This window comes from Theropithecus gelada, chromosome 6, assembly GCF_003255815.1.
Source record: "Theropithecus gelada isolate Dixy chromosome 6, Tgel_1.0, whole genome shotgun sequence".
In the NCBI taxonomy this organism is placed as follows: domain Eukaryota; kingdom Metazoa; phylum Chordata; class Mammalia; order Primates; family Cercopithecidae; genus Theropithecus; species Theropithecus gelada.
The window spans coordinates 134825007-134840740 of record NC_037673.1 but is presented as its reverse complement, the minus strand read 5'-3'; the positions used below and the strand labels follow the sequence as shown (position 1 = coordinate 134840740).

Genomic DNA, 15734 nt, shown 5'->3' with positions numbered 1-15734 from the left:
TGTGGGAGGGGGGTGATCGTGTACTGGCGGAAATTGAAGATAGTGGGGAAGCTAAGAGGGGCTTTGGGCCTGCAAACGGCCTCTCCCTGTCATTCTGGATGCTACAGGTATGGGGACCATGGCTCAGAGCCCCCCAAACCCCTCCCTCCTGTGCCCGCCCTGCCTCCCTCCAGGCCAAGCAAAGCTGGGCTCAGCTCTGCCGATCAAGGGAGAGCTGGCAGAGGCTGGATGGAGCTGCCGGCTTTCCTCTGACGTCACAGCCTGGAAATCCCATTTTAAGCAGGTTCTCCGGGTGTAGGGCACCCACAAGAAAGGGAGGGGGAGCCAGCTGAAGAAGCTAGAGACCTGAGGCTGTTATAACCAGGAACCTCAGGCCTGGAGGGCTGCCCAGCGATCCCAAGGAGGCCTGGGCATGGGACCCAGCGCTCACCTGCCCCAGTCCCTACCCAAAGCTAATACCTCTCAAAGGCCCCTGGAGACCCAGGCAGTGATCAAGCACCTTCCACAGAGCGCTGGCCATCCACCTATTTCTGACATCTCTTTCCCACTACCCTGGCTTGGAGAGATCTACGGAGGCAGAGGGGAGAGGGGGAAGGGGAGATTTTCCCAGGGAATGAGGGGACAGCAAGGGGTCACCTAGGCCCAGATGTGTGCCACCAGCCAGCCTCTTTCCCAGGAGCCTTTCCACCCATTCTTCTTGTCACCCTCTAGCTCTCCTCTTCTCTGCACCACAGGGGGCGGGCCCTGTGCCCAGAGTTCTAGAAGCCTGAATGTTTCCATAGCAACAAACCAATGCGCTTGGAAATCTGAGCATGTTCCTGTGGACACAGGGGAACCCCTGATGCGCATGGAGAGCTTGACAATGCGGAATCTGGACGTCACCTGTCTAGCCACCAGTCACTGTGGATGCGAGCATGCTCCTGAGTGTGAGGCTGTGTGTGTGTGTGTGTGTGTGTGTGTGATATGCAGCAAATGAGATTTAGGTTAAAGAGCGCCTAACCTGGTTTTCTGGGCATATGGTAGCTGTTAGCGTGGTTCTGCAGCATCTTACCCTCTGGGGATCTTTCTAGAATGAATGCCTTCCCTATATTTTACCATGGTAGCTTCCTCTCCTTTCCGATGGAAAAATGGGCCAAAATTGCTCAGAGGCTGATGGTGAAGGCGATGCCCCTCAGAGGGCTAGTTGACTGGAGGACTCCAAGGAAAGACAAAAGGGACATCTCACATCCCCCACTGTGACCTCACTTCAGGGGGCTCTTGGCTAGCTTGGCACATGCCCTGTGCACATACCCTGTGATGCCAGGGAAGGAGGAGGGAAGCCTAGTGTAGGGGCACTTTGCCAAACTTGGGGTCCAGAGCCTGGGTCTAGGTCCTATTCACACCCCCTACCCACCCCATGGCCTGCTTCCTCAATTTTCCTTCCACAGGTTGAGCTATTTCTCTGATCCCTTTTTCCTCCCTCACGGCTCTTTTCCTTTGTCAATCTCTCCTCTGTACCTGCCTCTGCTCCTCTGCCAGCCTTTCCCTCCCCCTTGGTTCCAGCTTCCCGGGGGCTTATCCCCAGTCAGTTGTGCTTCTTGGCCCCTGGAGCTCTGGCTCTGCTTCCCAGGGCTCCGACCCCATGCCCTGCAGCTCCCTCCTCCTCCTTTCCTCTAACCTAGCCCAGCAGTTAGGGCTGGACCCCTGCCTTTCCTGGTGTCACAAAGGTTGTGCCTCTTTGTCTCAGCCCTTGGCTCCCTCTCTGTCCCCAGGGCTGGTTTCTCCACAAGCCCTTGTCTTGGCTTCCCCATCTCTGCTTATTCGCTCAATGTGTCTGGCTCAACCCCCTTTGGCATTTTTGGCCTTTCTAGGCACAGTCCCTGAGGCCTGCCCCACAGCTCCATATCTTATCCTGTCCCCACTGGGGGCCTCACTGGGATCTTTGTCCCCCAGAGCCTACACCTAGCACTTTTTGTTGGATACCAGAAGGTCCACTGAAGACTTGGGGTAAGATTCTGAGGGATAAGACAGTCCTTGGGGTTGGGGCCCCTGACCCTTCTTAGGCCTCTGGTTTTTATTTATTAATTATTATTATTTTTAAAAATAGAGATGTGGTCTGGCACGATGTCTCACGCCTGTAATCCCAGCACTTTGGGAGGCCAATCATTGGAGGTCAGGAGTTCGAGACCAGCCTAGCCAACATGGTGAAACCCAGTCTCTACTAAAAATACAAAAATTAGCTGGGCATGGTGGCGCATGCCTGTAATCCCAGCTGCTCGGGAGGCTGAGGCATGAGAATCACTTGAACCCAGGAGGCGGAGGTTGCAGTGAGTCAAGATCACACCACCACATTCTAGCCTTGGCAATAGAGACTCAGTTTCCAAAAAAAAAAAAAAATACAGATGTGATTTTCCCATGTTGCCCAGGCTGGTCTCAAAATCCTGGGTTCAAGGATCCTCCTATCTTGGCCTCCCAAAGTGCTGAGATTATAGGTGTGAGCCACCACACCCAGCTAAACCTCTGTTTTTTGTTTTGTTTGAGACAGAGTCTTGCTCTTTCACCAGGCTGGAGTGCAGTGGTGTAATCTTGGCTCACTGCAATCTCTGCCTCCCACATTCAAGCGATTCCCCTACCTCAGCCTCCCAAGTAGCTGGGACTACAGGTGCACACCACAACGCCTGGCTAATTTTTTTTAGTAGAGACGGGGTTTCACCATCTTGGCCAGGATGGTCTTGATCTCCTGACCTCGTGATCTGCCCGCCTCAGCCTCCCAAAGTGCTGGGATTACAGGCGTGAGCCACCGCGCCCGGCCCAGGCCTCTGGTTTTGAGTCCCAAAACCATTTTCCTAGACTGAGCCACCTCAAGCCCATCTCTTAGCTGGGGACCAGAGCTCCTGTGGATCACAGGCTGGCCTCCCGACTCCCCCAGCTGGGCCCTGCTTCTCACTTGAGGTCCTTCCCACCTGTCAGCTGGTGTGGCAAGAACAAAGCACAGATGCCAAAATAAATGAGGTGCCAGAGTTTGGTTTATTGGCTCATCCAGTGCCAAAGGTCCACTGGGCACCCTCTTCCCAAGGAACCGGGAGCCCCACGGCTCCTGCATTTCTCTTTCTTCTTCATGTGTTCCTCCTGGCCCTGACTGAAGCTGTGGCAGAAGCTGGGGCAGGTGCGAGCAGAGTCTGGGTTCTGCCAGGGGTCTTAGCGCCCAGTCTGCTTGGTACAGGATGGGGACCCTGGACAATAGGGGATGGGCCCCAGGGGCAGAGGACAGGGACCCACTCAGCAGGGGCCTGTACCAGAGCAGGGGTGGGCCCTGAGGAGCACGGGAGTCCAGCCCAGGGCATGGTGGAAATGGGTGACCTGAAAGGAAGCAAGGTCAAAGGAGCAGGTGATGGGCCTCCCAGATGCCCGTTCTCTCATGGGCTGGATCCTCTGAGGCTCAGGGTCTAGGAGGGAGGGTTGAGCAGGGAAATGGCCAGTTGACTGTGGGGCTGAGGGTGGGGCTGAGGGTGGGAGGAGGTGACTGCTGGAGGGACAGTCCTTGACCCAAACTCCCCCCAGCCCTAGACCCAGAAAGACACACACAAACACACAGCCCTGGACCCCCCTTTTTAATGTGGGAACATGTGGCACTCAGCCCCACCCAATGACCAGGAAAAGAGCCCCCAGCTGCAGCTCTGGCCTGGCCATCCTGGTTGCTGAAGCACACGCCAACCCCGGTCTTCCACCCACAGCTGCACCTGGAGGCCCCACCCAGAGTCCCTGACATCCTCCCCACGTGCTCCCTTTCCCCCACGTGTTTTCAGGCCCGTCCTTGGTCCATCTGGGCTAGGACTGCCCCCTCCCTGCTCCCAAACCAAGGCGAGCAGTGGAGACACGATAGGACCTCTGAGAAGCGGATGGCTATGGGCTTCAGCAAGGCACTGGGTGGGCGGGGCGGGGCAGGGCGGGGCTGCAGCGGAACAGCAGTGGAGGCCGAGGGGTCCCCACCTCCTTAGGTGGCTCAGTCCTCAGCCTCTGGTCCACCCTCTACCCTCAACCCCCACAGCTGGGCCTCCCTCCTCTTTTCCAAGCCCCTTCCAGTAGAGTGGCCACTGGGCAGGCACGGAAATGGCCATCTGAGGGGCCCAGGGGCCTGAGACACCTCGGCTACTGGCACAGTGTGGAGCAGGGGCTGGGTCCGAGGCCCTTCCTGAGGCTTCATCCTTGCTCTGCAGCCTGCGGGGGTGGAGGGTCTCAAGCTGAGTCGCCCCCGCCAGAAGCCTTCTTCTTGGGCCGGGTCTTCAGTGTCTTGGAAGCCAGTGGCTGTGGAAAGAAGGAGGAAGATGGGGCTCAGCTTGGAGCCACCACCCTCTGCCTGTTTCCCCAAGTTCTGGCCAGTGCCCTCACCTCAGCTTTGGGTGCCTTTTTGATGGGTTTGGCCCTCTTGGGAGCTTTGTCTCCCATGTCATCCTCAGAGGCCTCTGTCCGGGAATCTGCCACGTTTGTGCTGGACCTTAGACCCAGGGCAGGGTCATCTCCTGGGTGCAGGGAGAAAAGGAGATGGGGGAATCTTTCCCATCTGGGCTCCTTGGCCTTGCCCTTGGGGCCCCTCCCCAACCTCAGGCCCTGCCTGTACCTAAGTCCTCAATGGTGTCCAGGAGGCTGCCAGGGCCGGGTCGGAGGCGGCCGTCGGGCCCCTGCAGGGGCAGCGCATCCTCGTCCCGAATCAGGGTCAGGTCCTGCATGCTGAAGCTGCGGAGCTTCTCTGACAGCACCCCCTGGCCCTAGGGTCACCACCACGCACCGGGAGAGCCGGGGAAAGGGGCGGGGTGGAGATAGCGGTCACCATGGTGCTGGCAGCAGCCCAGGCTCGGTGCCCTCCCCACACTGTCTTCACCCAGTCCCACACAGACAGAGCTGAGGGCTGGGGCAGGACCACACTTCGCCTCCGGACAGATGCGGAAATGGCTGGACGATGAAAGTGACTTGGCCAGATAGGGGTAGAGCCTGGACTGGAACCTCCAGCTGCACGAGCCGAGTCTCTACAGCCCTGAGCACAGGGTGGACGCAAGGGGCCTGGCCAGGGCCCTTTGTACAAGGCGGGGCCCTGGGAATCCGAGCCTGTCCCCATCTCACCTTGGCAGCAGCTGTGACGGCAGCATTGGCGGCCAGGTTCAGGCCTCTCTTGCCCACCCTCATCATGGTCTCATAGCTCTTGTCTCGGGCCTGCGTGATGTACTCGTCGATCTCCTATGGCATTGGAGGGGAAGGGAGAAGAGGAGAGCTGGGCGCTGCTGTCGAGGCCCTGCCCTACCCTTGTTCACCCCTGGACAGAGGCCCCTGCCTGCTCCAGGAGGCCACGGCAGCCCTGTCAGGTCACTTCGGGCTCTGGGCCCCACAGGGAGGGCCAGTCTGTATGAGGCTACAGGCTCTGGGCTGCCTTGGCTTGGGGCAGGCTGGGAGGTAAGCTGAGAGTGGGGGCAAACCTTCTCCTTGTTGGACAGTGTTGGGTGCACGAACTTGCGGTAGAGCACACTGGAGCCCTTGGTGTATGGGGACAGCAGCCATATCACGAAGGCGATCTTCAGTTCAAAGTAGAAGGGGAACCTGTTGGGACAGGGGCAAGCGCGGAGTACAGGGCAGGGAGTTGGGAGGTGCCCTGTGTCTAGCAGCACCGGCCCTGTGTGTGATAGCCCCTCACTCTGAGTGCTCTGGGGTCCCCATGAGGCTCATGGGACTGCTCCTTTCTTTTTTCTTTTTTTTTTTTTTTTGAGACGCAGTCTGGTTCTGTGGCCCAGGCTGGAGTGCAGTGGCATGAGCTCACTGCAAGCTCTGCCTCCCGGGTTCACGCCATTCTCCTGACTCAGCCTCCCGAGTAGCTGGGACTATAGGCGCCCACCATCATGCCCAGCTAATTTTTCTATTTTTAGTAGAGTCAGGGTTTCACTGTGTTAGCCAGGATGATCTCGATCTCCTGACCTTGTGATCCACCCATCTCGGCCTCCCAAAGTGCTGGGATTACAGGCGTGAGCCACCGCGCCCGGCCCGGACTGCTCCTTTCTAATCCAAAAGCATCTGGGGGGCTCAGCTGAGGCTCCAGACAGGAAGGTAAGCAGTGACTCTAGAAGGAATTTCCCCCAGCAGCAACTCTCCTTGCCTCATCCTCTCCCCAAGCCCCAGCCCTCTCACTCCTAGAAAAAACCCCCCTTCCTCTGCCCTAGGGTCAACACCAAGGGAAACTCTCGACCTTGCGACCTTGCTCTCGACTGTGCAGGCCCACGCCTGAGTCTTCACCCCTTCCTTTCCTGCCCTCCCTGTCATCGAGAGGCCTGGGGCTTCTCTAGCTTGCTGGGGAACCTCCTGCCTCGCCGTGACACGCCCCTCACTTTACAGGATTGCCCTTCAGTCCCCATAGCGCCTTCTCCTCTGGTCACAAACTCCCTCAGGTCACCTATGTCCTCATAAAGCCCTCATCAAAACTCTCTATTTTGCTGTGTCAAGACACATGTATAGGCCTGGCACAGTGGCCTGTAATCTCCCAGCACTTTGGGAGCCAAGGTGGGAGGATCATCTAAGCCCAGGAGTTCGAGACCAGCTTGCCAACACAGCAAAACCCCATCTCTACAAAAAATAAAAAAGAAGCCAGGTGTGGTGGCATGTGCCTGTGGTCCCAGCTACTCAGGAGGTTGAGGTGGGAAGATCACTTGAGCCCAGGAGGTCGAGGCTGCAGTAAGCCGAGATCACACCACTGCACTCCAACCTGAATGACAGAGTAAGATTCTACCTCAGAAAAAGAAAAAAAGGCATCTGTATTCACTACCGTCAATTTTTTTTTTTACCTCACCACCCTTGCTCTACTCTCAATTTTTTTTTTTTTTTTTTTTTTTTTTTTTCGTGATCCAGTTTTTTTTTTGTTGCCCAGGCTGGAGTGCAGTGGCATGATCTTGGCTCACCACAACCTCCGCCTCCTGGGTTCAAGCAATTCTCCTGCCTTAGCCTCCCGAGTAGCTAGGATTACAGGCATGCGCCACCATGCCCAGCTAATTTAGTATTTTTAGTAGAGATGGGGTTTCACCATGTTGGTCAGGCTGGTCTCAAACTCCTGACCTCAGGTGATCTGCCCGCCTCGGCCTCCCAAAGTGCTGGGATTAAGGCATGAGCCACCGTACCTGGCCAAATTTTTTTTTTTTTTTTTTTTTTTTAATAGACAGGTCTTGCTATGTTGCCCAGGCTGATCTCAAACTCTTAGGCTCAAGCGATCCTCCTGCCTTGGCTTCCCAAAGTGCTAGGATTACAAGCAGAAGGTACCACGCCCAGCCTTTACCCTCAAAAAAATTTTTTTTTTGGGACTGAGTCCTGTTCTGTCACCAGGCTGCAGTGCAGTGGTGCAATCTCGGCTCACTGCAACCTCCGTCTCCTGGGTTCAAGCGATTCTTCTGTCTCAGCCTCCCAAGTAGCTGGGATTACAAGCACATGCCATAACGCCTAGCTAATTTTTGTATTTTTAGTAGAGACGGGGTTTCACCACGTTAGCCAGGATGGTCTTGATCTCCTGACCTTGTGATCTGCCTGCCTCGGCCTCCCAAAGTGCTGGGATTACAGGCGTGAGCCACTGTGCCCGGCCTTTACCCTCAATTTTTAACCCATCTCTCTATCTCTTTCCTCTCCTAAAACTATTTTTCTCAAATGCAAGGGCCTTATCTCTACATGTAATGATCTCTTGTCCTCTCCCCCTTGGTAACATTCTCTTCGCTTGAGTTCCGATGAACTGTGTTATTAGTTCTCTCTTCCAAGAGGTATCTGATCATTCAGTAAACGTTGAGTTCCTGCTGTGAATGCACAGATGATTAAGACACATTCCCTGTCCTCAAAGTGCTCATAGTAGTCTAGTAGTCTAGTACGACCTGGGAAATGCCTTGGAAATGCAAGTATCCAGTGTTTATAGGAGTGAATCATATGCCTATTTTACAAATAAGGAAACTGAGGCCTCAAGAGCTGTGACCTGCCTAAGGTCATAGGCAGCATGGCAGAAGCAGGTTTCCTGAATTCCACTGAGGTGCTCTGGTTGCCACCAGAAAGAAACGTGGGGGTTATGTTTGTTCTTACTCCCTTTTTTTTTTTTTTGAGACGGAGTCTCACTCTGTTGCCCAGGCTTGCAATGGCATGATCTCGGCTCACTGCAACCTCCACCTCCTGGGTTCAAGCAGTTCTCCTGCCTCAGCCTCCCTAGTAGCTGGGATTACAGGGGCACCACCACGCCCAGCTAATTTTTTTGTATTTTTAGTGGAGACAGGGTTTCACCATGTTGGCCAGGCTGGTCTCAAACTCCTGACCTCAAATGATCCACCCACCTAGGCCTCCCAAAGTGCTGGGATTACAGGTGTGAGCTACTGCACCCAGCTCTTTTTTCTTTTTTAAGAGACAAGGTCTTGCTCTGTCACTCAGGCTGGAGTGCAGTGGCACGATCATAGCTCACAGCAGCCCCCAACTCCTGGGCTCAAGCGATCTTTCTGTCTCAGCTTCCTGAGTAGCTGGGTCTACAGGCACATGCCACCATACCTGGTTAATATAAAAAATTTTTTAGTAGAGATGAGGTCTCACTGTGTTGCCCAGGTTTATCTCAAACTCCTGGCCTCAGGTGATCCACCAGCCTTGGTCCCCCAAAGTGCTGAGATTACAAGCGTGAGCCCCCTTGCCTGGCACTACTATGTCTGTTCTTCTACAGGTCAAGTTAGGCATGAGAGGGGAGATATCAAGGACCCCAAGAAATTGTCAGGAGTGGGAGGAGCTTCACTCCCAGGCCCAATCTTTTGTTTGGCTGGCCGGGTAGAGACAGGCAGAGGCCCTGGGCCCTGAGATGCAGGAGGGGATGCTGGACCTCACCAGGAGAGCACTATATCCGTAAGCGTCTCGGCCGTGGTGAAGAAGGCAAAGACGATCCAGTACATCATCCATTTCACCTGAGGGACAGAGGAAAGCGCTCACTGGGGCATGGGGCTGAGGGGCAGGGACACCCAGGACCCCATCTCTGCCTGTCAAACATGCTTGGTTAGAACACCCAGGACCCCACTTCTGCCTGCCAGCCATGTTGGAGGCACTGTGCGGGACACCCAGGGCCCTCCTTTGCTGGTGGGTCTTGTTAGTGGCTGACAGCATTGGTGCAAAGTCACCCCCATCTGTAATAGGACCCAGTGTCCTCCCCTCTCTCTGCCATGTGGGTTGGGTAGGGGGTGAAGGGTCATCCACTCACATATTCCTTCACGTTTTTTGTCTTCACGGCCTTGTAGGAAGAATAGGCTGGGTACAAGGTGCCAAAGATGAGCCTAGGGAGGCAGGCACGGTTACTGGGCCCCTCAGCCAAGGGCAGTGGCCTCTCCCTCCCAGCTCTGCATCAGACCCTGGGTAAATAATGGGAAGAGGGACAGAACTCCCTGCTGGACTGATGAACTCAGGTCAGGGGTTAAGATCAAAGCAGCATGGAACATGCTCAGCTAGCTAGGGTGATGCGCTTCCCTGCTCCACTATTCAGTTTTTCTCCAGCCCTGGAGGCAGGGAAAGGCCCAGAGGCCAGAGGGTCCAATGTGGTCCCTTGCGCCATGATCCTTGGTTATGCACAAACATGTCATGGGGACTGGGAGTCAGGTCACTGCCACAGGGTGTCTTCCTTCTTGACCTCATGCCCTTTCACACCCATCTGCCCTTACCCTCTACCTCCCTGTCTCAGAGCCAGGCTCTGCGAGGAAACCTGACACCACCTAACAGGGCACCCTTACCTGGCAGTCAGAGGTACCACTGTGGCCCTGGGGCCCTAGGGAACAAAGGGCACAGGGGCAGGAGGCCCTGAGAGAGGCAAAGAGGCTTATTCCCCCATGTAAACACCACAGGGATGGGGCTCAGGGGAGGGCCCCCGCTGGTGATCCAACTACAGAGTGCAGACAAGACACAGGCTGGGAAAGAAGAGGACCGATGCCCTTTGGGGCTTGCCCAGGCAAGAGAGAAGCAGCCACCCTGAAGGCCACATGGAGGCGTGAGACCCCTCCATTCCCCCTGTGGTGGATGGGGGAAGAGAAGGAGTCTAGAGGAAACCAGGACAGAAGCACTTGGCCAGCCCGGCTGCACCAAATGGGAAGGGAGCAGGGTGGGGCTGCCGGTGTCAGTCCACAACGGTGGAGGCCGAGGGGCAGTGTCCTCATTAGGGCAGGGAATAACTCCGAGGCCCACAAGGAGCTCCTGTCAGGCTCAGCCCCTTGACAATGTGTGGGTGCCTCCTGTTTCCACATGGACAGGCGGGATACTTCCAAACTGCCTGGTGCAAGTGGAGTGCGGGGCAGAATCCTCAAGGACAAAGTCTGGGGTCGTGGAGAATGGTGTGAGTTCCCTCCTGGGGCCCGGGGAGGTGCCAGAGACATGGCTCCACAGTGTGGCTGGCAGCCTGGAATGAAGGCCACCGAGCGTCCTCCCCCAGCGGCGTCCACAATCCCAGGCTGAGCACATACATCCCCTCTCCCAGTTACCTCTCACACTTTGTCCTCCGAGCATTTCTGCTTCCCGATACCCAGACTTCCTCCCTAGGGGGCCTAAGGGCATGTGCTCTCGTCCCCAGTCTCCTGACAGTGAGTGGAAGGGAGAGGCCAAGGGGCCTGGTGATGGCTCTGAGCTGCGGAATGATGATGAGGCCCTGCCTTGCTCCACTCTCTTCCATCACCCTGTTCCCTCCCCGAGAGGGACAGGGCCCGGGTCTGAGGACCTCCTCCAGCCCAGACCTGCTAGGTGGGGGAGGGGACGCGCCTGCCTTCCCTTTTAAATCAAGCCGTGCTGCTCAGCCCCTAGGATGGGCGCAGGAGCAAGGACGGTAGAAATAAAAGAGGTTATTAATAAAGAATGTGGGTGAGGTCCCTGGGAAGCCAGGCCTACCACGCTCCCCTAATATTCCCCCCTCCAGTCCTGGGTGCCACATCTCCATGTCTCTGGGGACCCCAAATAAGGACGCAGCGCCTTTAGGTGACTCTGCTGCACCAAGCTTCGGAGAAGTCCACCCGGGCTTTAACAACCCCGCCCTCCATCACAGCCCGCATCACCCCCCTCGCCGCCGCACTCACACCACCAGCCGAGAGATGATCCAGGACACCATGGCGGGGCCGGGCGCGACGCGGGGCGGGGACCCGGCCCTGCCGAGGATGCAGCTGCCTGAGGCCGAGCGGCGGCGGCGGCGGCGGCAGCAGGAGCCGCAGTAGCAGCAGCAGCCGCTGCAGCAGCCGCCGCGGGGGCAGCGGAGCGCCCAGCGCCGCCGTTAAAGGGGAGGTCCCTGCCGCAGCGGCGGGCCGTGGGCGGCGGCGGCGGCTCTTAAAGGGGAGGCCGGGAGGCCGCGGCGGCGGCGGCGCGCCCCCAGCACCTGCTGTGGCCGGGCATGCGCCTCCGACCCTCAGTGCCCTGCCTTCCTCGAATCGCTTGTTCATCTTTCTTGGGTTTCAAGCCCTAGGCTGTTGTGGAGGTCTCCATGGTTACATCTTGAAATCGACCCCTGCCCACCTCCTGCCCTGCCCACATCAAGCGCTTACTGTGTGCCAGCCCCTGTGCTAAGAGCTTCACTGCGTTGCCAGTGAATTCTCTTGACCACCCTATAAGGCAGGTGCTATAAATGCCCTCATTTTGAAGATAAGGGAATGAGAAGCTTAAGGTTCAATAATCTGTTGAGAGTCACAAAGCCACCAAGTCATGCTGCTAAGATAACCCCAGGAAGCCTACTTTAAACAGGTTACATCCCCAACTGCTGACTAGCAAACTCTCCTCCTCATCACAGGCCCTGGAGACATCCACCTGAGCTCCTGACTCACAGGTACAGCCGCACCTGTTCACCCCACTCCTTCTCACCCCCGTTGAAAGAGGATCTCCCCTGGCCAGATCCGTTTTTTTTTTTTTTTTTGAGACAGGGTCTCACTCTGTCGCTCACGCTGGAGTGCAGTGGCACAACCTCAGCACACCTCCTGGGTTTGAGTGATCCTCCCACCTTAGCCTCCCGAGTAGCTGGGACTACAGGCCCAAGCCACAACCAGCTGTTTTTTTTTTTTTTTTTTTTTTTTTTTTTTTTTTTTTTAGATTGGGTTTTGCAATATTGCCCAGGCTGGTCTCAAACTCCTGAGCTCAAGCGATCCACCCGCCTCAGCCTCCCAAAGTGCTGGGATCACAGGTGTGAGTCACTGGGCTGCTGGTCTGCTTTTTCACGTTGTCAGCTCCTTAGCTTTGCAGGGGAACAGAGCTTTATGCTCTCAATGTGGTTACTGACAACAAAGGGTCAACCTTCTTTTCAAACAGAGGGGCTGGGAGAGGGTTCTGGGGCTCCAGTTCCACCCCCATCAGCAAGCACTAGTGGCAGTGAATGTCCTGATTCTAAAGACATTTATATCCAGAATGTAGGCTAGCCTGCCTCCTGACCTTCAGTAAAGCAACCAACTTCCCACCATCCACCAACCCCCCAGCCCTATTGCTCTCCTTTCCTGTCCCATTTTAAAGCTTCAGCATTCCTCTACCCTTTATGTTGAGGTGTAATCCTTCGGGTGACCACAGCATCAACCTGTGCCCATCCGGGCTGAAAGGACACATTCAGAACTGTGTATTTCAAAGAGTCATGGTCTTATTCAAGCTCAGTATCCTTGAACCACACAATGGTCTATTTCTAACCTGATAAATTATATTTCCAAGTTCAAACACTTTGGAAGATGTTTCCCAAAAGGTTCCAGAGAAGCAGCCTCTGATAACCCCTCTTGCTATTCTTCACAACTTCCTCTCCAGAAAGCCTCTTCTAATTGGAATGCAGTCTGTTCTCACCTCACAATGGAACACTTTAATTACTGCTTGATAAATCCCACATGAGTGTCTTCCACCATCTAAGGTGGATCTATGGCCGCACATTACATGTGGGCAGCCAGGCCACCTGCTTAAGAATCCCACCACAGACTGTCCAACTTTGCTGAGACCACACACAATGGCCCTTCCCCCCAGACTCTGCCACAGGAAGGGAGGACCCCACCTTTCCCACTCCATTCACAGAGCATGAAGTATGGGGAAACATGTCTCTCTTCCTACCCTCTAACTCATGTGGCCCCTTCCCCTTACCCCCAATTCCCCAAACCATACTAACCTCACCCTAGCAATTTCCCTTCTCCCAACATGGCACAGCCTCAACAAGCAAAGAAAAATATCTGGGTGTAGCACAGTTATGAAGACCTGAAAACGAATCCCCCACCTCCAACCCAACTCCCAATCTAATGCTGATTTTAGAAGGGTTGGTATGCAAATAATTTAGTCCACTCCAAACAGATTTGTTAGATTTTTAATAAGAACATGGAAATCCCAATCAGCCCTTCAACAAAATTAAAATACAGAAAGTGAAATTAAAAGTATTCTACATTAAATGACTTTTATTTTTAAAAAAAAGTAACTGTGAACATATAAACAGCCTGCAGGGCACTACAGTACAGCTGGAGAGAGATACATTTTCCAATGTACCTATGGGCCAATGAATTCCACCATTTTCAAATAAATCCTTAATCAGACTCCACTCAGTTGGAAGGTTTTGCTGAAAATATTTCTGGATAAAAAACAAAAAACCTCATGTTGGAAATCAACTGTCCTTCCCATTTGGAAACGTTAAGAGGAGTCCCCAGGGAACACCGGTAATAGGTGAAAATGGTTCCTGGAGTCACCAGTGTTGTACACACACGGGGAACACACCACAGCTCAGACGTGACAAAGTTCCTTCTCATAGGACTGTTCCCTCAAGGTAAGACTAAGATGGGAGGGGGAGAAACTAAAAGAATCCTAAAAAAGCCAATTTTAAAAAATTCTGCTTTGGCTGATTTTGTGCTATAATGGGTAGCTGATTTCTAAAAATCATATTTCTTCAAAGAGTTTTATATCGAAAGGAAGACTAAATGTAATGTGCCTTTCCTCATAATCCAGGAAAACAACTGTGGTATTTCAAAAATTCTAAAAATATCTACTTTCATGAAATAGTAACTATTTCACTACAAACCTATTTTTCACTAAATACACACATTTCCTAATCCTGGAGCCTCCTGGGAAAAGCAGTGGGTTCTCCCTGGGTCTTTCTAGACTCTGGTGTTCACAGGAGAGTGTGGGGAATGGCTTCACCCCGTCTCCTGGGATGGGCTTTGTCAGAGGTCACGTGCAGAGACGCTATCAGACTTCCACCAGGCATGTTTAAGCAATTACCCCACACTTGTACCAGTTATGTGATTTCCCCTACCTCCAAACACATTCCCATTTAACTAGGCACAAGAAGAAAAGAAAAGAAAGGTGTGCCCATGAATCTCAAATCAGGAGAATGTGCAGGAAAGCCCCGCCATGTTCAGGCAATTCGGATTTCCAAAAGGCCACAGGATAGGATGTGGCACTCTTGGCTTGGAGTCTCAAACTGTGTGTGTCAACAGTACGACTTTCCTGTGTCAACCTTCGGTGTTGAGGCAGCGTAGAATAGAGTGGCTGGAGAGTTTGGAATACTGACCACACTGGCTCCGGGTGAAGGGCCTTTGCTCCAGCAAAGAGCCCTGCCGTTCCCTGTAAGTGTTGTGAGTGAAAGACCTGCTTCGCAGGGGAGCTTGGAGTTTCTCCATGCCTAGGACCTTGCCAGTTTGGATTCATGAGCCTTGAGGGTGCCAACCGCATCTTTCACTGCATGGTAAATGATGTTTTTCACCTAGAAAGGGTAAACAGCAAAGTCAGTTCACAGCAGCCCCATGCAAATGTATGTTCTACCTTGACTGTAAGCCTACTGGTTTAGTGGGGAAACTCCCAACAAGGACTGTGCGTTCCTGTATCAATCCCCACAGTCATTTACAAATCACATAGGGCATAAGGTCTGTACTCAAAAAAGAATACTGAAGTTATGTGAAAGGCTATTTGATCACCATCATTTAAGTGCTTACTATGTCCTGGGCAGGCGATGTTGCTGAGCTCTTTTTTTTTTTTTGAGACGGAGTCTCGCTCTGTCACCCAGGCTGGAGTGCAGTGGCCGGATCTCAGCTCACTGCAAGCTCCGCCTCCCGGGTTCACGCCATTCTCCTGCCTCAGCCTCCCGAGTAGCTGGGACTACAGGCGCCTGCCACCTCGCCCGGCTAAGTTTTTTTTGTATTTTTTAGTAGAGACGGGGTTTCACTGTGTTAGCCAGGATGGTCTCGATCTCCTGACCTCGTGATCCGCCCGTCTCGGCCTCCCAAAGTGCTGGGATTACAGGCTTGAGCCACCGCGCCCGGCCGTTGCTGAGCTCTTTATGTGGACCTTCGCTTAATCCTTGCCAGAATCCTATGAGGTAGGTTCTATTATTATCACGCCCAATTTACAGAGGAGAAACTGAGGAAACTAAGGCCACAGTGAACACCTGAAGAAATTTACTTCCTTATATAGTTAAGAGGCTTCCTTAAGGTTCTACAGCTAATAAGGATGCATTAAAACAAGAGTGGAAAGCAGGATTATGGCCTATTTTTTCTCTTTGTGCTTATATGTTTTCTGATTTGGATATATTACCTGTGAAATTGGAACACACAATAAAAGTTATTGAAAAAAGTAAACAGGCATATTAAAGTGAAGATAATGAAGACAGTTTTCTTTTAAAGGGCTGACAAGAGAGTTGAGGTTATTTCTGCAGAGGAAAAGTGGGGAAATGCAAAGGGGAAGGGTACATGGGGGCTTCAACCATGTATATGTATGTGTGCTGTAATTTCTTTTTTTTTTTTTTTTTTTTTTTTTTTTTTTGT

The 15734-nt window shown here is 53.6% G+C and overlaps 2 protein-coding genes across 6 annotated transcripts in view; both read right to left on the bottom strand.

Moving 5' to 3' along the window:
• Positions 1 to 2987: 2987 nt before the first annotated feature.
• On the bottom strand, positions 2988 to 11306 carry REEP2 (receptor accessory protein 2). Of its 4 annotated transcripts, none has more exons than XM_025389132.1 (8): positions 11061 to 11306; positions 9212 to 9359; positions 8845 to 8921; positions 5448 to 5568; positions 5098 to 5211; positions 4598 to 4745; positions 4369 to 4499; positions 2988 to 4284 (listed from the first exon to the last, which is right to left on the bottom strand). In XM_025389132.1, the coding sequence occupies exons 3-8, from the start codon at positions 8910 to 8912 to the stop codon at positions 4216 to 4218; spliced, it is 651 nt and encodes a 216-aa protein (XP_025244917.1). In that variant the 5' UTR covers positions 8913 to 8921; positions 9212 to 9359; positions 11061 to 11306; the 3' UTR covers positions 2988 to 4215. The 4 variants fall into 4 exon arrangements, with proteins under 4 accessions (XP_025244917.1, XP_025244918.1, XP_025244915.1 ...); XM_025389133.1 differs by having other exon boundaries at positions 4598 to 4739; XM_025389130.1 differs by having other exon boundaries at positions 9212 to 9284.
• Positions 11307 to 13275: 1969 nt separating this feature from the next.
• Positions 13276 to 15734, bottom strand: part of KDM3B (lysine demethylase 3B) — an 86618-nt gene continuing 84159 nt past the window's right edge. For both annotated transcript variants that reach the window (XM_025386961.1, XM_025386962.1), the window contains exon 24: positions 13276 to 14677. In XM_025386961.1, coding sequence (XP_025242746.1) covers positions 14597 to 14677 — 81 coding nt within the window. In that variant the 3' untranslated portion in view covers positions 13276 to 14596. The remainder of the gene's footprint in view (positions 14678 to 15734) is intronic.